Genomic DNA, 21,558 nt, shown 5'->3' with positions numbered 1-21,558 from the left:
TGTGCCAAAAGGGTTTTCTACCTCTGGCTATAAAATACTACTGATATCCACTACAGGAGGCTATGTGCACACATTGGAGCCTTTGGCCATGACCTTTACCTTGTGCATCATAACATCCTACCATTGTGCACAGTATAAAATAATTAAAAAAAAACTAAATTGTATAATTTTGACTCCAAATGGAGTAGTTTTATTATAATAATGAGATATGATAAAGTAAAACTTAGATAATAACAAATAAGATCAATAACAATGTAAATAAGATAACAAAAAAGAATCCAAAGTCAAGTGTGTACATTCAATATAAAAATGGTCAAAAATATTATAAGGTAAAAAATACAATTTCTCCTGCATTGATTTTGTAAATAAAATATTGAAATCATTGCCAAACAAAACATTGTTTGGACAAAATACACTTTGAGTGTTGTTTTAGTAGCGTTAAGGCCTCGTCTTTTAGAAACAATTCGGTACTGGGTTTGTTGGGTAAAAGAGGTGGAAAGATGTAGGAAAGAAATCTTCCAATCATTACTCAAAGAAGAAGAAGAGACTCTTATTTGTTTGTATTCCAGAAGTATTAAAGAAACTGAACAATCAGGATTATTATTACAGTATATTCAAATGAGAATATAACAGTTAGAAACTCTTTATAATCCTTCAGATATAATCTGTTACAGAGCTGCATAAGAATGGATTAAAGCAGTTCCAAGCAGTGTCAGTGATGTATGAATATAAGATACTAATAATTGTTTCTTTTCATTTTGCTTTGACTTTGATAAGGTGGTACTCCCGGTCCTCCTGGTGAGCAGGGTCCACATGGAGAGAGGGGCTCCGTTGGAGACCAAGGCTTCCCAGGATTCCCAGGACCCCCTGCCTCTGAATCACAACAACTAGGTCTGTAAACCAAGAGATTCATCCACATACAACATACTAGTAAAGGGACCAGTAGCCTATATGACACGTGCAATGGTCAAATTCTGAGGTTAGTTTCATTGATATATCCCAGAATCTGTCAGTCTGCAAAACATATGACATCCTCTGTCTTTAGACTCTTGCCTCAGATAAGAAAACAACTCCACACAAAAAACATGAATAGCGAATAATGCAAAAAAGGGCAGACAGACGTGGAATAGATGTCGTAAATATAGTAGAATCACAATATGACATAAGAGACATAATGACAAAATTAACTTAAGAACATAATAAATAATATGAAGTAAATATTCAGTGTCGACTTCAATTTAGTTTCTGGAGTAGAACTGGAAAACTATTTCACTTAGGAACTTCAAATTTGGTATGGTGGTTGACAGTGTGGTCCAGTTGTGCCTTTTGGGGGTTAGAAGTCCAGGGTGCCCATTAGTTAATTAGTCAATGCCCATTAATTCCATTAGTTCCAAAAGGACAAAACCTTTGGCCCTACTTTAGTAAGGGTCAAGCACTGAGCGGGGGTATGTGAGCCATGCTCACTTTTGCCTTGTTCACACAGAAGAAGTCACACAAACCAGCCTACAAGGTACATGAGGTTCTTTCTGGATTCTTTATATACAAACCATCAGTTAATCTTTATCTTTCCCTTTATGACTTTACAAAAGGATTATGAATTGAAATAAACACAACACAGGCAAGACAACGTTACAACATAGCAATTTAAAAAAAAAACATTTAGGCTACTTTACACGTGACACAATATACTAAGGTCACAAGATAGCTGCTTCAGCAGGTAGAACAAAGCAAATTCAGACTCAATTCACATTCATTTTTCAAGTCCAAGATACGTTAAACCTTTGATAAACTTAGCGAAAGCTTGAGCCAAATGCCAAAAATAAAAAATATCCTTTTAATTTCTTTTGGTGTCTATCAGTGTTGGATTTCATGGGGCCATTTGGTATAAAGGGGGAGCCAGGAGAGAAGGGCCGACAAGGGGAACAAGGACGCCCTGCTGCCAGTGCAGGACCCCCGGGCATCAGCGGGCGCCCGGGGGGCAGGGGCCCTCCAGGACCCAAAGGATCATGTGAGTGAGCGAGTGAGCGAGTGAGTGAGTGAGTGAGTGAGCGATTTGTGTTAATACATCCATGCTGAGGTTTTAAATGTTTTATCTTCCCTTCTTGTTTATTCATTTTAAATGTTATCTCCTTGGTGTCTGTACCTTTGCTGTATTTCTATTCGTCTCTATTTCTATTCGTCTCTAGGGGCTGAGTTCTTCAAGGGCGCTCCTGGTGGGAGAGGAAGGCCCGGCAATGCAGGCTATAAAGGAGTGAAAGGTTCTGTGTTTCTACTGTTCATGCTATTATGGATTATTAGTGATTAACACAGAAAAATACATTTTTCTGAAGAGAAATTCATGATATACTCAGTAACACATTATGTTGCTGACCTGTGGGTGCAATGGTGTGTACATTTAGGTGATCACGGGGTGTGTGAATGCACCATTATAAACTCTCCAGCGGGGCTTCCTGGCCCTGCCGGTGAACGCGGTGATGCTGGAATGACTGGAGAGTTTGGCCAGGAGGGTGACGTAGGAGAGCCAGGTCCCCTTGGAGACGACGGATTCCCTGTAAGAATAATTATCTCCATTCTGTCTTTTCCGTTGTTCATTTTAATACACGTCTCTGTTTCCTCACACTTTTCTGTGTCGTCTCACAGGGAACTCCTGGGCTCAGCGGTGGGCCGGGCCAAAAAGGTCGAAAAGGGGAGGCGAGTGTGGCCTCACAGAAAGGTGCAGTGTGCCTGTTATTTCATCTCATTTCAGATCACAATGACCCCTCTGCTGTGTGTGTGTGTGTACTGTACTGATTGTATGCGTATGTGTTTGTGTATGATCGCTACAGGATATTCTGGAGACCCAGGGGTTCCTGGGCGAGATGGTGAGTCGGGAGTGTTGGGTGTTCCAGGCCGAAATGGTTTGCCTGGTGTCCCCGGGAGCCGAGGTCTGCCAGTGAGTCCACCAGTCATATTGACAGTTTCATATTGTACATACTCGTCATATTCTGCTGACTTAGGGTTTCATCTAAAGTGACATTATCTCTTTTTGTTCATTTCATCTCATGAAAAATAAAATGAATCCTACAGTATAATGATTGGGCTGGTTGATGTCAACAGGGAGAAGGTCCTAGAGGAGAACCCGGAGACAAAGGTTTCACAGGTCGGCCTGGTCGGCCTGGTCCAGCCGGGTTAAATGGGATAGACGGTACAGTCCTTGGGGGGAACAAAGGCGAACGTGGTCTGCCTGGTGACGACGGCATCGCGGGCTATCATGGAGTTCAAGGAACACCTGGCATCCCAGGTGAGAGGCGGCTGACTGCCTCCTTCCATCCGTTTTATTCAACGTCAATATGGCGTTGCATATTTCTCCTTCAATGCTTTATGTCTTTAAAGTGATTTGACCTGTTTTCACTCTACTAAGTATTTCATTTTACCTCGCCTCTCTTAAAATGCAAAAGCAGTGAAATGGGAATGAACATAAACATAACAAAAAAAAAAAGGAGAAAGCATGACGAGTATATTTGCCATTTTATTTACTTTTCTTTTTCTGCCTATTGTTGTCACCTTGATGCCGAGGCTGCATCCATCAAACCAGCTGCAGCGAAGCTTGTTTGAGATAATGCTTGTGCTTTTGAATAACTCTTGTTCCGAACAACTCTTGTTCTCTCTCTTTCATTCTCTCTCATTTGCAACTGAAAGGCGGCTGTAGTCCAACAGGAGATGGAGGACAGGTGGATGTAACAGGTAGCTGGTATAATAACGTTTTCACCCATATGCTCCCTTTGTAACAACTCTGTTGTGCTTTTGCTTCTGGATTATTTAACTTGTGTGCATGACGAATTTTTGAATTGTTTACAATTTTAGATTTAGTGACCTGAGATACCAGCTAATGTAATGATGATGCCATGTTGTGAGAAACGTTCCACGCTGGGCAGTAGACAAAAATCACTTGCACCAAAATAGTCACTTCCACATAAACAGTTTAGACTTTTACATACAACCATGATGTTGCCCTAAAGTTAATTTTTCTCTCAGCTCCTTGCGATGCTGTTCCAGGACCTCCTGGGCTGCCTGGACCTCCAGGACCCAATGGATTACCAGGTTTCCCAGGTAACACAACAAGAAACTAGTGCTGAATGTTGCCCGTAGGGTACCTGCTTTGAGTCATTTTTGATCCCCTGTTTATATTTCGGGAACCAACAGGTCCTCAGGGCCAAAAAGGACCACAGGGTCCATTAGGAGCACTCGGAGACAAAGGAGAAACAGGAGATCAAGGCATAGGTGGCCGTACTGGACCACCAGGTAAGGAGTGACAAGAAAACACTTACTGGGCAGTAGTCAGATAGATGGAATTGATTACATCTGAAATTTCATTTGTCTTCAGTCCAGATCATTTTCTTTTATTAACATTTATGATTCTTCCAATACAGGTTTTGTCGGCCCCCGTGGTGACTTGGGGGTTCCTGGCAGCCAAGGTTCAGTAGGAGCCCCTGGGGTGCCCGGTGTGCCCGGCCGGTACGGGCCACAAGGTCAGAAGGGTGTTCACGGACAGATCATTGGAGCATCGTCAGGACCCCCCGGTGACCCAGGGCTGCCTGGGCTTCAAGGGAATAAAGGCCAGACCGGTGATCCAGGAGAGCTGGGCTATCCAGGTTAGCCATGTCCTCACCTTGTCACTTATATTCAAACATAACAGTTTATTTAACCTACCTGTCACTTAGTCTTTCTTTGCCTTGTTGCCTTACTGTCAGCATTAGTGGCATCATTTGAAAGAAGAAGCTATTATCTAATGTTCTTATTCGTCCATTCCTCCAGGGATGGCCGGCATGCCTGGTATGATCGGCTACAAGGGTGAGAGTGGCCCTCTAGGTCTACAGGGGGAGGAGGGGAGACCCGGGCCAGCGGGCAAGTATGGTTACCCTGGTGATCCCGGACAAGCAGGTTCACCTGGACCGCGTGGGGGTTTTGGACAGCCAGGTTAGACGAACATACACAACGAAACACTTTCTCTCAGAAATGTTCTTGTTCATGTCTAACGTCCCTGTTACCCTCTGGCATCCTGCTCACCAGGTTTCACTGGAGAGAGGGGAACTGAAGGAGACCCGGGCCCTCCAGGTCCAATAGGATTAAAAGGCATCCCAGGGACGTACGGTAATGATGGTGCTGTTGGAGAATATGGCCCATCAGGTGAACTGGGACAGCCGGGTGCAGATGGACGCCCAGGTCTTTCAGGAATGAAGGGTTTGTTCCTCAGATATTTACTCTGATAATCTAATCCAAGTAAGATTAAACACCAAATAATATCAAATCTATGTAATTTGTTTTTATTTCTGTGACATCTGATGGTCCCTCTCTTTCTCAGGATACAAAGGGTCTCCTGGCATGTCAGGTTTCGAGGGGACCAGGGGTAATCAAGGGGTGAAAGGTTTCAGCGGGTACGGTGGAGAATTTGGAGTGCCAGGCCAAGTTGGCGTAAAAGGACTGTCGGGTCAAAGTGGATTGAAAGGTGAGACTGTTTGGGATCCCAGTGGGTCTTAAGTCTGTTGTGTTCTTTTGAGACCACCACATAAACTCTTTAACTGACCATCTCTGTCTGCCAGGTGAACGTGGTTTGAGAGGGGCACCCGGGGAAAAGCCTCACATCCCCCCCCAGGTAATGGTTGTCATGAAGGGAGACAAGGGAGACTATGGAGTATATGGAAATCAAGGTTTCACCGGACCGAGAGGTGTGCAGCTACAATCTGATATCAGTCACTCTTTCCTTCTTACCACATCTGTCCTTTCACGCTTGACTTCCTCACCTCCTACTTTGTTCCACAGGTATTAAGGGTATGCCCGGTGTGCCGGGCTCCGGGGGAGGTCATGGGCTTCCTGGAGACCTCAGCAATGATAAAGGTTCCCGTGGAGATCCGGGTGCAGAGGGGCTGCAAGGGATAAAAGGGATGCCAGGCATAACTGGAAATCGAGGAATTACTGGTTTTGAGGGAATGTCAGGCAACAGGGTGAGCAGAGCCATACTGTCAGTCCATGTTGCTTATTATGCCTTTAAAGAGCCACTCCATCAATTGAAGTTGAGGTTCATTTTATTCATCAAGAGGAGTACAAGAGGAGATTGTTAAAACAGTTATATAATGTATTCTGTCGCTTTTGAGGGAGTTTTCCAAAGTTAATCTCTGCTTGGCGGCTATAATCAGTATTTTTATACACATGATTACTTGTATATGAAAGGGGTCATTCGTAGTGATGAACCACCCGTCACCCGACTCTACTTACACCCGATACTATTTTGCTTCACTCTCATAGCCGCAGCAGGCAAATGTTTTTAGCGAAAAAAGCTCTAAAAACCTACCACACACTACCTACCCAGCACCAAACGGTTGCTCCTCACCATCGTCGCCTAAATTAATTTCTTCCTCACCACGGACGGCTAGAAGCTCCTGCACCTCACATATCCGTGTTCTTCTCGTCCGTCGTCCACCTCCAGTGTATCTGACGTGTAGCTATGGCAACCTGTGACAATTGTGTCACAACCGTGTGCCCCCATTTGCAACCAAATATCTTTGTCCCGCCCCGATTCTTAATGACCCTGGTGTGTGCCGTTCACATCGAAATCGACCCTGGTCTGACCCACCTCTCGACCTCGGTCGCGAAGCCAAGTCGGTCAATGCAGGTTAACCCTTTCAAACACACAATCAACGCCGGTTCAAATCTGGTTGAGCCCTTGGTGTGAAAGGGGTATAAGTTAGCAACTAGCTGGTGAAAAGCATTGGAGCATTTAGCAGTTAAAGACCCAGATATCTCCCTCGGGAGTTAGCAGTGACCAAAACAGAGCTAAAAAAAGAGCGAATACTGGACTTACATTCGCTAGGTGGCCAGACACATGACTCCACATAAAGGATGATGTTGCTCCGTATCTGCTGGATGTATAAATAGGCAATTTTCTGCTTATATGTTCATCAACTTGAAAGGTGATAACATGTCAGTGTTTTGTTCGGAGGAAAATGTAGGATACAGTGATCCAGGATAAAAATCAAGATATCTTTCCCTCTTCAATTTTTACCATTCTTTTTGTAATCTGTCTCTTGCATGTCCCCCTACTTTATGAAAATGTAATACTAAATTGCTAAAGTGCTCCTTTAAGTTTACTAATTGCAATTATGGCACTCAATCTGTCACTATGCCATTGTTTGTATAATATTACTTGTTTGTTTGTAGCCACAAATACATGTTCAATACATTTCTCTCATTGCAACATCTCATGCAAACATGATATCTAATGATAAATGCTAAATCAATTGCTCATTTGTTACTTCTCAGGGAATCAAAGGAAGTCCTGGTGCCTACGGAGCATCAGGAGACAAAGGAAGGAGGGGGGGCAAAGGTAAAAATGTGAACTCCGGACAGATGGAGATCCAGATGCTATTTATAAAGTGATTGTGATGAAAATATTTTAAGTGATTTTAAATTTTTCATTACAGGTGAGAAAGGCCCGCGCATAGACCTTCCAGGAACCACCGGATCGAGGGGAGAGCATGGTTTTCCAGGAGAACCAGGTACAAACTGTAGCTCGCCTCTAACAGCCTTTTGTTACCTCTCCACTGGTGTTGATCGGCACCACTTAACAATTAGAGGCTCGTTCGTAGCTGATATAAGATGTTTGATACCTCCTTTACAGGCCAGAAAGGATTACTTGGACAAACAGGGGACAGGGGTACACCTGGTTTTGATGGAATCGGAGGGAAAAGGGGAGAGCCAGGTGATCCAGGAATAGTAGGGTACCCAGGTAAGACACTCCCATTCACTTCCTTATTAAATGTCATACTGGATATTGTAGCAGAATTACATTGCAACTTGTGCACAATCTTGTGAACATGTTTGTTTTCTGCAGGCTCTGAGGGGCAGAAGGGAACTCCTGGTAACCAAGGTCAAAAAGGCTTTCCTGGATCTTCTGGAAAAGATGGACATCCGGGTTTTCCTGGCTTCGCAGGAAACAGAGGTAACATGACCAGAACACTGCCCTCGCTTTCTTTCTCTTAAACAATATTCTTGTTGTCCACCATTTCCCGCCAATTTGATCTATACAAATGTGTGCAGGTTTCGCTGGCCCGAAGGGTCTTTATGGATTACATGGACTGAAAGGACAGAAGGGTATCCCCGGAACACCAGGTATTCAACCCACTTCATAAAAACAATCTCTCTCTGCACTTTTCAAGACTAGAATATACCAGGAATGTTCGCAGTTAGAAATGAGTCAGATACTACTTTTATATATATTACTTACAGCCCTAATGCATCAAAATGTATTTTATCAATCAGCTTCTTGCTAAGAATTATGGGTTCCAAGAGTTTTTGTAATTTCTTATGAAAGATTTCTGTATTTGTGATTTTCTATGTGCTCTTCTCATGGGTGTTAGAAAAAGGTGACATCACATACTGCTGTGCACCAATCAGGATATAGCATAGCAACATTTGAATCTGAACAGTTGGTGGTTTTGTTTTATCAGTGAAACAAATCTGATCAAATCACATCCTCACAGTCCTCACATAGCAGCATGGGTTTTTGAGTGTTTCTTAAGAAATAATGCATTATGTTTTTTATATTTAATCGCTGCTTATTTAGTCATTAATATTCAGTGTTATAGACAAATATTTAAGATTTGAAGCCGTGCTTTCAGCAGTGAGTAAACTCTTTTGTAAAACTGGTATAGTCCATCAATATATATTTCTGAGTTCTACACTACATCCAGTGTTTGTCTCAGTTTTTCTGTTATGTAAAGACCTCAGAAGTTAGACTGGTGTTTCCTGTTTGTATTTGTATCAGGTCTTGATACCACTGGACCAGCTGGGGAACCAGGACCCAAAGGAGAGAAGGGAGAAGGCGGTATCCCCAACAACCAGCCAGGTTTTCCTGGCACAGCGGGTTTGAAAGGCTTCCAGGGACCTCTAGGTAAGCCATTACTCTTCTGCATTAATAGGGCACGAGTCTAAGAAACCTGCTGAGCTCTCCATAAAAGAACCAATTATACACAGCAGAACATAACGTGTGTTGTAATTTGGGTTTAACCATCTTAAGACTCGAAACAATCCCATGTTTCACTTGTTCAGGAGATCGTGGTCAACCTGGACCGCCAGGATTCCGCGGTCCTGCAGGACCAGACGGTCCCCCAGCCAGACCAGGATTCAGTGGGGACCTTGGCTCTATAGGACCTAAAGGGTACCAAGGTGAGAAGATACAGTGGGGTCAAATTAAGCCATGTACACATATGTAGACGTGTCAGATGTGTCTGAAATCGGCACTATATAGTGGATACATTTACACACTCTTACGGACAGATAAAATGCTAGACAGTGAATGTAGTGCACTATATACATAGTAAAAAAGGATGATTTTGGATACAGCTTGTATCTCATAACTAACCATGTATTGTGTTTTCTGTCAAATAGGAATTGGTGGCTCAGCAGCAATTCAATTTCATTCAGTTCAACAACATATTAATTAAATAATCATTTTACAAGATGAATAATAGCAGAATTATATATTTAAACATGCATCTAAAATAGGGTGGCCTAAAGGTTAGAGAAGCAGGCTTGTAGCTGGAAGGTTGGCAGTTAGATTCCTGGCCAGCAGGGAAAATCTGTGTGAGGAAAAGCAGCAGTAATAGTTGATCGTTGTAATAGTAGCTGTAGTAGTATTAACATTAGCAGTAGGAACTGTATATTAATATAACTGACAGTGGCTGTAGAAGTAATAGAGGAAAGTACCAGTTTCAGCTTTAAGGAAGAGAGTAGTTACAATTCTTTGATTATTAAGATTCTGCATTATTTACTGGGTCTGTAGGTGTTTAAAGTTAATTGTTAAAGTAATTGAAGGACTGACAGAGCTGTCACTTCAGACTGGTGTTGATGCTGGAGGATTCGTGTTCACCTTATGTACTTACTATATTTATTAACCCTAAATCATTTGTCTCTCAGGTTTCCCTGGACCCCAAGGATTTCCTGGTGTGGATGCTCGCCCTGGAGACAAGGGCGTACTAGGAATAAATGGGTTTCCTGGATTCCCTGGCGCAAAAGGATTCAAAGGAGATCAAGGTTCATTCGGATACAGGGGGCCAAATGGTGTTTCTGGGAAGAAAGGTAAGCATGAAGGATAAGCCTTTAACAGTAGCTTGTGACAGTAGCTTATTATGATGATTATAATTATTTATATTTGGAACAAATAATCAATGAAAAATACATTGTGATATAGTCTCTTGTGACACATTATCTGGCAACAATATCACAATATGTCGTATGATACTTTGGCAGGAATGTATTACTTATTGCTGCAGACATTTTAACACTGGAACTCTACTAATTACCGGCAGTTCAGTTAACTTTATTGCAACAAACATGATTAGGATCTCGACATGGTGAGCTCATATTGCAGGTCAAACAGGACAACATTCAACACAGCATACTTATAAAACTATCATATCAATAAAATATACTAAAATACACAAAATATCTTAAATATGATGAGCTAAAAAAAATAAGGTGTACCTTAACCCTCTGAGAAGAAAAGAAAAGAAATGTACCTTAAAGAGCCAAGGATGGCACAAGTGCAGTATGTTGCTGTTAAAAGGCCAGGAAAGATAACTGTATCATATTGTGAGTTAAACATTTTGATTTCTACCTCTACTGATATCTGCCACTGTAAAGTAACACATGCTCTGCTAACATTCAACCGATAATTATGTCTAGGTCTGTAAAATCGTATTAATGCACCTGTCTGCAGCTTGATGATATGATCACCAGCTCCAATCTGTGTACAATCTTGACACGCTTTTTTTCTTACAGGAGTGAAAGGAGATCAAGGAGTGATGGGAATTCCTGGTGTTATTGGAGTGAAGGGTGAAAGAGGGCCATCTGGTCCAAAAGGAAACACTGGACCTACAGGTAAATTATACACTATATACAATATACAGACTTCTCACTCATTACCACATACGTGCTTTTGTGTTTTCTGTCCTGGTTATTACATGATCCTTTCTGTGCTACAGGTTCTCGTGGGATCCCAGGAAACCAGGGTCCTCTTCCAATTCCCATCAGAATTCCAGGAGATAGGGGCTCTACAGGACCGCGGGGTATCCAAGGACCAAAGGGATACAAGGGAGAAGTAGGGCCACAGGGCCCCCCTGGAGATACAGGTTAGTTATTCTAATACAACATCTTGTTGTTGAGCACCCACCCCTAAGTGAAATGTCCTGCTCAGCAACAGGCGCGTATCCATTTTTCTGTGCAGGTTTCATGGGACCCAATGGGCACAAGGGCATGCCTGGGATTGGGGGAACACCAGGAATACCTGGATTTCGTGGGGAATCTGGACATTTGGGCCACCCCGGGATGCAAGGCATGGAAGGTGCGTCTGACGCTGTGGGGCAGGTTGGGATTAGGGTTAATAAACCTGGATTAAAGGATTTAAAGTAGGCAGAGACTTGAGCAGGGAACCATTTACCAAGAGGATTTTCATTGTTATTTTTTGTGTAAGTCGGTTTCGTGGATGAATAAGCATTAATAGCATTGAGCTGGGAGGTCTGTTTATGTTCTTATGTAATTATCTTAGCAGAGATGGTTGCCAGGGTTTGAGGGAAGCTATGAAAGCATTAGGCCAGATGCATGAAGGGGTCCTGTTTTTAGATATATTCAGATATGTAAGTAAAATCTACAGTGATATATGACTTGGTTGCATGATACAGTTCATTCCTCATTCCTCAATAGGTAACCATGGCAACCCTGGTATCCCCGGGTTACCTGGTATGCCGGGCCGCAGCGTCAGCGTGGGTTACTTGCTGGTGAAACACAGTCAAACAGAACAGACGCCCATGTGTCCTGTGGGTATGTCTAAACTGTGGGACGGCTACAGTCTGCTGTACCTCGAGGGCCAGGAAAAGGCCCACAACCAGGATCTTGGTAAGTCAGGGTCTAATGTTCTGACTACCATCTCAAAATCTTTTAGGGTACAAATATGATTTAGTAACGAGGATTGTCAGTGCATTGTCTAGGCAAAATGCCAGTGTGAGTTTGTTACAGTAAAGTCCCGTCAGAACAGACATTGTGATTCAATGAACCAGAAGACATTCCAGAGCAGCCGGGCTCATCAGATCTCACTGCTGACTGAGTTTGATTTGGGGCCATTTAGAGCAGCCGGTGTTCTTACTTTTAAATTTCACATTTCAAGTAGAGCTATAACTGCATGATTGGGCTGAAAAAAAGAACGTGACCTCTGAAATGGTACTAGAAATAAACTTAGAGGTCATAGAGGATTGACGACAGAAAAGGACAGACTTGTTTTTCATTACACTATCTCACGGTCATCTCTTGTGTACTGAGGCAGTGCTAGCAGTGTTGTCAGTTATGATATAATCCTTTCCAGAACTTGTCTTCACGTCCTCAAAGTCCAATTCAATTGGGGTTTCCAATTCAGTGTAATTAGAACTACGCAGGAGAGGCCAAACACAGCTTAATAGAAACTTTCTTTTTGAAGATCTGCTTCAAATTTGATCTTCTTTCACTAAATATGAGAAATTCTAAATCCAGAATCAGGAAAAATGTCATCCCCACTCTCATTCAGTGCAGCTTTTTACACAGGTAGTAAAATAAAGAGATAAAGACTGGAAAACTGGGTTAGACTTTCCAACAAAACCCTATTTCCATTACAGAAACTACTTTGTTTAGGATAAAATACTTCCTCCCATTTCTTTTAAAACAAGACTTTGTAACTTTTCAAAGAAAAAAATAACACATTACAAGTTGAATACATATGTTATATAATGCACCCTAGCTCAACTCAATAGATTCGGGCGTTTCGCTGCTACAGCTTTACTTGGTCTGGTATGACCAGTAGTTTATGGTGGCGAAACTTTGGGTAGATGTTCCTGGATTATTATTATTATGGACGTTACTGAATCAGTTCATTGACTTTCTTCTTCTTCTCTACTGTTATACTAAATGTTAGCATTTACCATTATCCCATAATTGTCAGTTGTGGCACAGTGGCTGCTAGGTTCACTTTTAGGCAAGCTTAATAAAAGTGTAGGTTCACCATTGTGCTCAACTACATCTTAAGATCTTGGACTATAATACACCCTGCTCTTCTGTTTTCTTTTTTTTTAATTCTTATTTTTTTCTCATACTTTTAATCCATTTTCAATGTGTAATTATGTCACTCTTATTAATGCCATTTATTCATTGTGTAAAACCATTTTAAACTGAGTTTGTGTTTGAAATGTGTGTCATGTCTAATTTGGTTGTCTGTCCTTGTCAGGTCTGGCTGGCTCCTGCCTCCCAAAGTTCAACAGCATGCCCTTCCTGTACTGCAATCCCGGAGACATCTGTTACTATGCCAGCAGAAATGATAAGTCCTACTGGCTGTCGACGACTGCTCCTCTTCCCATGATGCCTGTAGAAGAGGGAGAGATCAAACCGTACATCAGCCGCTGCTCAGTATGCGAAGCTCCATCAGTTGCCATCGCAATCCACAGCCAGGACATCACCATCCCCCAGTGTCCTGCAGGCTGGCGCAGCCTGTGGATCGGCTACTCCTTCCTCATGGTGAGTTCTGGTCTTCCCACCAGACAAATGTGTTGAAATGGCTATGTGCAAGATTTCAAACATCATGGGTACTAGTATAGTTGTATAATGTTTTCTGTGGCTCTGGAGGAGCTTTTTTTTTTTTTAAACTTGACCAATGCTAGGAATTAAAGTCACGATATCTCAGCCTCTGCTGCTTTGATTTAGACCAAAGTTCTTTCAATCTTCCTTTACTAGTCCGTCAACATTATGGAAGTACAACACTAAATTGTTGTAGACACATTTAGGCTTAAATTTCTCATAACCACATTGTCTCTTGTTATAAAAGAGGTCGCCACTTTTCCCCCTACCCCCAATTGTTCTACAGGATTTTGTTTCCCATTTTTCATTCATTTGGGCTACATTATCTGACATAGCAAAAAACTCTGAAAGCTTTGTTCTGGAAGAACATCATCTTACTTAGTATTTTGTGCTATGAAGCAATACGTCTTTGCTACACAAAGCAATCCAACATATTCTGATCTGATAACAATCAGTGTGGTTTGTCGGGCAAGGCTGGAGGTATTCAATATTTTTGTTATTGTCAACAAATCCCATAAAACAAAAATCAGCAATAGATTTGTCCGTCTCTTAATACTTTCTTATTTTCCTACAGTCTGTAGTTTCAGCCTATTCATTCTTACTGAAGATAAACATCTTTAAAAAATGGTCACAAATATATTTTATTTTGAAAAAGGCTAAATAATTTCTCAAAGCAGCTGGTCACTCTGTAGTTTTTAGCAAATGTTTCTCAAACAGGAGTAAATTGTGTATTTGTTGGTTACTATTTTCAGGTGTGGATTTGATGTGCTAGTGAGTATTTATGGCAGCAGGACGATGTGTTATTCAAAGTTAACTAGGGTACTCTTGTTCATTGTAAGGAACATGTCACCCAGCACAACAGTGTGACTCAATGGTGTGCTTTTAATAGCTTTTGGACAATAGAGCTCTATGCCACAGAGGAAGCGATGTCAGGCCAAAGTTGCCTGTTAGTTGATGAATTAAATGTTGGTTTTGGTCTTTTCATGGAATTTGTTGACAAAAAGAAAAATACACAATATCAGTATACTTATCTTCTAAAATGTTACATGTAAAACAAATACTCTAGTGTACATTTGACTTCACACCTGCCTCATTTCTTCCCCCCTCACCTTTGTCTCCACAGCACACAGCAGCAGGAAATGAAGGCGGAGGTCAGTCCTTGTCATCGCCTGGCTCCTGCCTGGAGGACTTCCGCACAACACCATTCATTGAGTGTAACGGGGGCAAAGGCACATGCCACTACTTTGCTAACAAACACAGCTTCTGGCTAACCTCCATAGATCAGTCGTTCCACACTGCGCCGGCATCAGAGACGCTCAAAGCAGGCCAGCTCCTGTCACGCATAAGCCGCTGCCAGGTCTGCATGAAGAACTTGTGAGGGCCTCGAAAGCAACGCTAAGAAGTTGTTGCATTGACAGTGGTCTAGTGTCATCTCTTCATCCATGTACTAAACCAAACAAAAGGGGGATCTGAAATGCTGATTTAGATCAATGTAAAACTTTCTCCCCGAACCACAGAGCTCATCTATGCAATGACTATGATGCCTTGAGTGAAATGTCCCACTGTAGATAAAACAAGAGAAGCCCCATAATGAAGTCAACAGCATTATGGGAAAACAAGTATTTTTGTGTTAAATGTGGATTGGTGCTTACTGTTTTAACTTATTACCTCAGCTACGATGACATATTGTTAACGATGAGAGACCGTACACTACAGCTGAACCAAAGACGCCCATATGTGTGCACTGCTTCAGTTTATCTAGATGTTTTTATTGTTTAGGGTATACAGCCCACCATAAAGCCACTAACACTGCTACTCAGCCAACTGAAGCATGTGTCTTGAACAATCGTTGGTTGATCCTATCGACAGTATTATCCTGCTTTTATTCCATTGCTCTTACAAAACCTATTTTTTATAATGCAACAGTCTTTTCAAGCTGTTCATCCATTTATCAACTATTGCGAAATTGTCCGTGACTCTTCCTTTTTCATACAGCATACGTTCACGCAATGCACTGATTCTCTTTGTATTTATGCCAGCTGAATGAACTTGACCCCCTTCCCTAAGAGTTTAAACATATATCTTATCTAATACTACTCATGTCACAATCATTTTCCTTTACAGATCTACTAATTATTGAACTGCACCACAGGGCAGAATGTAAACAGCTCGGATCAAAGGTCTGGCTTTTGCAAATCCATGCTGTGGTCACTGATCCTGCGTTAGTAATTTACACAATTTAGAAAGTAGGTCAAATGTTCTGCTTTGCTTAGATTCGCTCATTTGGAAATCAACAGTTTAATTAGACCCGGAACATACTGACATTAACTGTAATGTGTAATTTTCATAACATGATTATTTCATTGGATTGTAAAGATTAAATGTTGTTTGTTATACTTCTGATTGTGTCGTTTTACTCTCACAATCTTAACCTAATCTGACAGACAAGACAGACTGCAAAATAAAAATCGTTATTAAGACAGCGTACTTAAAAACAATTTATTAACAATAACTCATGGAACAGTTCCAAATTTGCCTATAAAATATAAAGATCAATATCCACGCAAGTAATAAAGTAATTACAGAAAACAAAAGAAGTGTGATTTGTGGGATCCTTAAAATACAACTCTAATAATCACAGTGCAATGTGCCACCCACTTAACAATTAGTGCTGTTAAATGTGTGACATTTTCAATCCAAAACATTAACAAAAAAGCAGTGATTGACTTGTTATATGTGTTATTTGACCACAGCCACATCTTTGGGATATAAATGCGGTTTCAGACATTGGGGTGGAAGGTTTCAAAGCTTAGAGTGATGACGCAACACGCGTTTATTTCCCTTCCTTAAAATGTCAGCGGACACTATGAACGCTATCTGCTTATTCTGACAGAATCACGAGTGTGTGTTTGTGTTTACCGGGAGGTTCATTAACACTATTGGGTCTCAGTCAAGGCAAATAAGTAGTACCATCACAGTATGTATTTGGTGCACAGACCAACCTCTTGATTGTCCTTTGATAAAAAAAACAAGTCTCTGCTGGTAGCAGCCTCTAGCCCCTAGCAGCAGGCAACTCTGACCCGCTTGTTGCTGGCCCCCCGGCATTCCTCCAGGTCCACCGTAGGAGACTCCTGGTTCTCATTTCGCTTCCTCAGGATTATAGGCAGCACCAGATCAAACAATGCTTCGAACAGAGTGTCCACATTGTAGCCCGTCTTGGCACTTGTCTCGAAGCACATCTTCTCTGCAGGCAGACTGCTCTTTTCCTCCAGGCCCTTGTAGCGCAGTATTCTCCCATAAAAAGCCGCTGCATCTTCGGGGGTTACCTGTTTGTGTAGAGTCATCCCAGAGAGGGAGGCCGGGGGTGTGGGGCAAGCAGACACCGACTGTGGTTCTGTCCTCTCCTCCTCACACTCAGTTTGGTCCTCAGATGCCACATCTGAGTCCTGGGACGGCTGAGCTTTAGGGTCTGTGAGATCGGCCTTGTTGCCCACTAAAGCGTAAATGCAGTCCTGGTTAGCAGTATCAGTCAGGGACAGGAAGCGCTCCTCCAACTCAGCTAGGCTCTGCCAGTTGGTGACGTCATAAGTGAGGATGACAGCGGCCGCGCCTCGACAGTACATTGAGCCCAACCCGTGGAACTGTTCGCGACCTGAGGAGACAGAGAGGTCAACAGTCTGACTCCACTTGAACCCTGTAAACACACAGACTTAAAACAGCCATACTGTATGAACAGCACCGCAGAAGGACACACAGTACAGACAGAAGTTGTGCAAGGCAGTCAGCAGTTTGAAAACAGAAACAACCTTTGTTGTTGAAATATGCAGGATTCTTGAAAGGGCACATTGTGTGTGAATACTTTGCCAATGGGGGCATCTCTTGGATAGAACTTGGTACCAGTTTATCAGGTACACCTAACTGATTATTTGGTTGATTAACTGGATGTTTTGTCCATAAAATGTCAGAAAATTGGGAAAATCACCATCAATCTTTCCCAGAGCCCAATGATCTTTAAATTCCTTGTTTTATCCAGATAACAGCCCAAAGATATTGAGTTTATTATTATACATGAAAGAAAAAGAGCAAATGTTTATATTGGAGAAGCTGGAACCAGAGAATGTTTGACTTTTTTTTGCTTAAAATATAACTGAAATGATTATTTGATTATCAAAACCAACTAAATCTTCTAATCATTTCAGCTGTAATGCTATCCAAGAGTGTGCTCATTACACTAATTAATCACAAATGCCTCCTTGAATACATCAGAATACACTGAAGATCAGAGAGATATTTAGTTTTTACATACTATTGGCTGAAGGGACAAAAAAAGAAAAGAACTGTGACTCCGTCCTCCTTGTGCTTCTGGGAATTACTATTGTATGCAAGTTTGGAAAGGCTAGATTAAAGCACGTGGGAGTCAAGTCTTCCTTTCACAGCCCTGTCATGTGACTATTAAGAGGAACAGGGTAGGCAGCTTAAATACCTTCATGGGGCTTTGAAATGAAGCTGAAAAGGAGCATTATCAGTGGGAAAATAAGCAACAGACCGCCTGTTTTCAATGTGCTGTTCCAAACATCCGACAGGTTTTAGTACAACCCTTATAACTGCCACTCTTCCCAAGTTTATGGGCGACGCTGATAGGTCTGCAACAGTAGCGTGGAAAATGACTCAGCGCTGATCCGGCATTTCTCAACCACAGTAACTAAATAAAACGAACACAACAGCCTCCTGTCAGAGGTCATCGAGTTGGGGAACACAGGAAATGGCTTACTGGTGACACGGTCAGCCTTTCCTTATCTCTGTGCCTCACCAACTTTACTTTTGTGCAGTGTGTATTTGCCTAAGAGGGTTAACTGTGATTCATGTTTACACAATACTGGAATGTAGTGCCGTTATAAGCTTATTCGTCAGCAACTAGATGAAGTAACTAGATGAATCCCCAAACTGTTCCTGCCATAGTCAATATAAATACCCAAATAAGTGTATTTAAGAGCCCAAGTTCATCTTAAGTCATTGTGATCCTTGGGGCTTATTAGGGACAGATAAACATGAGTTTGTATGTGTAAAAATTATATGTATTTAATATTACAGTACAATAGAAAAATGCTTATGTGTATAACAAATCTCCAGGCAAATTAATAGTATTCTCTACAACAAAGGTGTTACCAGATAGACAGCATAAGGAGGACTGCTTACTGTACCAAATAATAGTCTCATGTAGTACGGAAACAGTCAATCAAATTAGTTAGCCAACAGAAAATTCAACACCTAACGTCACATAATGGTGTTTCCTTTTCAGTTTCATATCATCATTTAAATTCAACAAATATGTCAATATCATTTCAAGATTACGTTGATTTATCTGATAGAATAAGACCCTTTCAGTTTATCTATTGTCATAGTAACTAAAATTAACTTGGAATTGTCGTTTTTTTGTCAAATCATTTGCAGTGGTTGTTATTTCTAAAGCCTCTATGTCAGGCAGTTGTTCATATAGATTTAAAAAATAGGCTAAAAGTGCTCTGTATGTGGGAGTGTTACTGCAGAAGTACTCAGATGACTACAGCTTCGATTGGGTCAGATTAGTCCAGTATTGAGCAATATGGCACAAGACAAAGCACACGGTGATTTTCTAACATCTGAGTATTTCAACAAGCAGGAAACACAGAGTGAAGTGACTTATTATATGTAGCATGACATGTATTTTGAATAAAACAGTATTAAGGTCACTGCACAATCATATACAGGGGCTCAAAGTGTTTGTTGAGGAAGCAGGTGTTTGCACGGTGGGTGATTTTCTGGTGTTTGCTCACTCGTAACTTCACAAGGTCGTCAAATGCATTTCAGTATATGATAACCAACTAAAAGTGGAACAAACAGTTACTTTCAGTAGTAATAAATCTGTCACTCTTCCCAATTAAGGAAGTTATACTGTATTAGCCCAGATTGAAATTTCTGACACATTTCTATCACAAATTACCAGTCAATTATTTTCTTAGTTTGCCAGCTGCTAGAAACTAAACTATTACATTTATAATGATATAAAACTTAGACTATATGACATTTACTTGATAAAACTGATAAAAAAAAGACACATTTTCGGTTTGACTAAGTTCCACAACAGTTTATTCTATGTTTTAGAATAGTCTCTTTTAAAAACATTACATTTAGTTGTTTGTATCGTATATTGTATTTTATTTTAATGGTTTAACTGTTATCTTTCTTTTAAGATTAAGGTGCAATATACTTTACTTGTAGCAAATAACTTTGGGTTAATAATACAACTAAATGTCATGTTAATGATTACAGGATCTGACCAGTATATTGAATGTTTATCAAAGAGGCCTGTGCCCTAAAAATCAAGTAGGCTAGTCAAATCAAGCAGTTTAAGGGACCCTGGTGTTATTTTAATTTTATGTTTTTAAAGGGTGTGTGTATATATTAAGAGATTTATTTTGAAGTTGTTTTAAGGGTTCTTTTTCCTCGAGTGTGTTGGATTATCAGGTTGTTTTTTTTATCCTGTTTTGACCTGAAAAGGTGTAATTGTGCAAGGCTTTATTATAGGACATGGTATTGTATATATTAATATGTGAGAACAGCAGAGGCGTGCTTGCAGAGAGAGCTGTGCCTGTACAGGCTGAGCAGTCACATGTCAGTGTTTGCCTCCTCAGGTGTGGAGATATCACAAGTTAAACACAGTTAATAAAGTTTATAACAAACAAACAGTGGAGAGAAAGTGTGAAGGGAGACATTACCAGCAGTGTCCCATATAGAGATATTGTACGGTCCCCACTGTTTGAGGAAGAACGCCCCTCCGACGGTGCTGATGGTGTCTTTGAACTTCCTCTCCGTGTACCTGTGGAGCAGCGACGTCTTGCCCACGTTCATATCTCCCAGGAGAACCACCTTCACGTCGGGCTTCTTCATCTGCGACACCTCGGGCATGATGATGGTCTCTCTCTTTCTTTATCCTAGAAAACAAACTAGTTCGGATAATCAATGTCAGGCTGGTCGTAAAGTCCCCTGGCCAACGCCATGTTATGAAGGAAAGGTAACTTGTGTCCAGCGTTGTCTTCTTCTCCTCGGTCTGTGTGTCTGAGTCTGAACTTCAGAAAGTAACTGAGGTGAAACCGGAAGTAGGTGAGGAGCTAAAGACTTATAAGAGGGCTATTTTACCCTGAGCTGCAACTCTCAGGTTCAGCTACCGGCAAGGCAATGTGTGGGGTGTACTGCCCCCATCAGTCCACCATGTTTTAGTTTTTTATTATTACAAAAACAAATTAAAAAACAAAAAATGGGACATACTTCCAACACAAGATTTGAGCATATAATTTAAAAAAAATTAACAAGGCATGGTAAAAAAAAAATAATAATAATATGATTAGCCTACTATCAGCAAAAATAGTTTTTTAGTTTTTCTTTCCATCTAGGTTCCTCAGACTGTAGAGGTCCCAATCTTGTGTTGGGACATACTTCCAACACAAGATTTGAACATATAATTCAAAAAAATTAACAAGGCATGGTAAAAAAATAAAATAATAATAAGATTAGCCTACTATCAGAAAAAATAGTTTTTTTTTCTTTTCATCTAGGTTCCTCAGACTGCAAAAAAACAACACAACAACACAAGCCAATAGGCTTTCAACTTGAGAGGTTTTTACTTTATCAAAATAAAGCATACAACTCAGGTGTTTGCCAGCATATTGAACATATTAAGGGTAATATACTCAGGGTAACATGCTCAGGTGAGAACAGCAGAATATTCTTCTTGCTGACAAAAATGTATAGATTAATAAAGGAGTATTCAAATGCCTTTCAGGTTCAGCTACCAGCAGGCTGTGTGTGGGGTGTACTGCCCCCAGCAGTCTACCGTGTTTTTTTTTGTTTTTCTTTATTAAAGATAATTCATTTACAAACATTAAGGCACTG

At 41.1% G+C, this 21,558-nt stretch overlaps 2 protein-coding genes across 6 annotated transcripts in view; one reads left to right on the top strand and one right to left on the bottom strand.

The window, feature by feature from the left end:
• The window catches only part of col4a2 (collagen, type IV, alpha 2), a 71,868-nt gene extending 55,843 nt beyond the window's left edge, over positions 1–16,025 (top strand). For 2 of the 5 annotated variants that reach the window (XM_074659045.1, XM_074659044.1), the window contains 30 exons: positions 778–891; positions 1,859–2,008; positions 2,187–2,258; positions 2,400–2,551; positions 2,641–2,713; positions 2,826–2,932; positions 3,097–3,280; positions 3,679–3,726; positions 4,015–4,089; positions 4,183–4,281; positions 4,410–4,631; positions 4,795–4,956; positions 5,050–5,220; positions 5,342–5,485; positions 5,580–5,705; positions 5,800–5,981; positions 7,297–7,360; positions 7,458–7,532; positions 7,655–7,762; positions 7,868–7,975; positions 8,074–8,145; positions 8,801–8,926; positions 9,085–9,201; positions 9,952–10,113; positions 10,816–10,914; positions 11,019–11,165; positions 11,261–11,377; positions 11,737–11,928; positions 13,283–13,569; positions 14,753–16,025. In XM_074659045.1, coding sequence (XP_074515146.1) covers positions 778–891; positions 1,859–2,008; positions 2,187–2,258; positions 2,400–2,551; positions 2,641–2,713; positions 2,826–2,932; positions 3,097–3,280; positions 3,679–3,726; positions 4,015–4,089; positions 4,183–4,281; positions 4,410–4,631; positions 4,795–4,956; positions 5,050–5,220; positions 5,342–5,485; positions 5,580–5,705; positions 5,800–5,981; positions 7,297–7,360; positions 7,458–7,532; positions 7,655–7,762; positions 7,868–7,975; positions 8,074–8,145; positions 8,801–8,926; positions 9,085–9,201; positions 9,952–10,113; positions 10,816–10,914; positions 11,019–11,165; positions 11,261–11,377; positions 11,737–11,928; positions 13,283–13,569; positions 14,753–15,007 — 4,010 coding nt within the window. In that variant the 3' untranslated portion in view covers positions 15,008–16,025. The remainder of the gene's footprint in view (positions 1–777; positions 892–1,858; positions 2,009–2,186; positions 2,259–2,399; positions 2,552–2,640; positions 2,714–2,825; positions 2,933–3,096; positions 3,281–3,678; positions 3,727–4,014; positions 4,090–4,182; positions 4,282–4,409; positions 4,632–4,794; positions 4,957–5,049; positions 5,221–5,341; positions 5,486–5,579; positions 5,706–5,799; positions 5,982–7,296; positions 7,361–7,457; positions 7,533–7,654; positions 7,763–7,867; positions 7,976–8,073; positions 8,146–8,800; positions 8,927–9,084; positions 9,202–9,951; positions 10,114–10,815; positions 10,915–11,018; positions 11,166–11,260; positions 11,378–11,736; positions 11,929–13,282; positions 13,570–14,752) is intronic. The other 3 variants (XM_074659048.1, XM_074659046.1, XM_074659049.1) reach the window with 2 other exon arrangements.
• A 93-nt stretch (positions 16,026–16,118) lies between these two features.
• rab20 (RAB20, member RAS oncogene family) lies at positions 16,119–20,767 on the bottom strand. The gene is made up of 2 exons (XM_074659051.1): positions 20,385–20,767; positions 16,119–17,281 (listed from the first exon to the last, which is right to left on the bottom strand). The coding sequence occupies exons 1-2, from the start codon at positions 20,572–20,574 to the stop codon at positions 16,689–16,691; spliced, it is 783 nt and encodes a 260-aa protein (XP_074515152.1). The 5' UTR covers positions 20,575–20,767; the 3' UTR covers positions 16,119–16,688.
• Positions 20,768–21,558: the final 791 nt, after the last annotated feature.

This window comes from Sebastes fasciatus, chromosome 14, assembly GCF_043250625.1.
Source record: "Sebastes fasciatus isolate fSebFas1 chromosome 14, fSebFas1.pri, whole genome shotgun sequence".
Taxonomy (NCBI): Eukaryota; Metazoa; Chordata; class Actinopteri; order Perciformes; family Sebastidae; genus Sebastes; species Sebastes fasciatus.
This window is presented reverse-complemented; position numbering and strand designations above follow the sequence as displayed.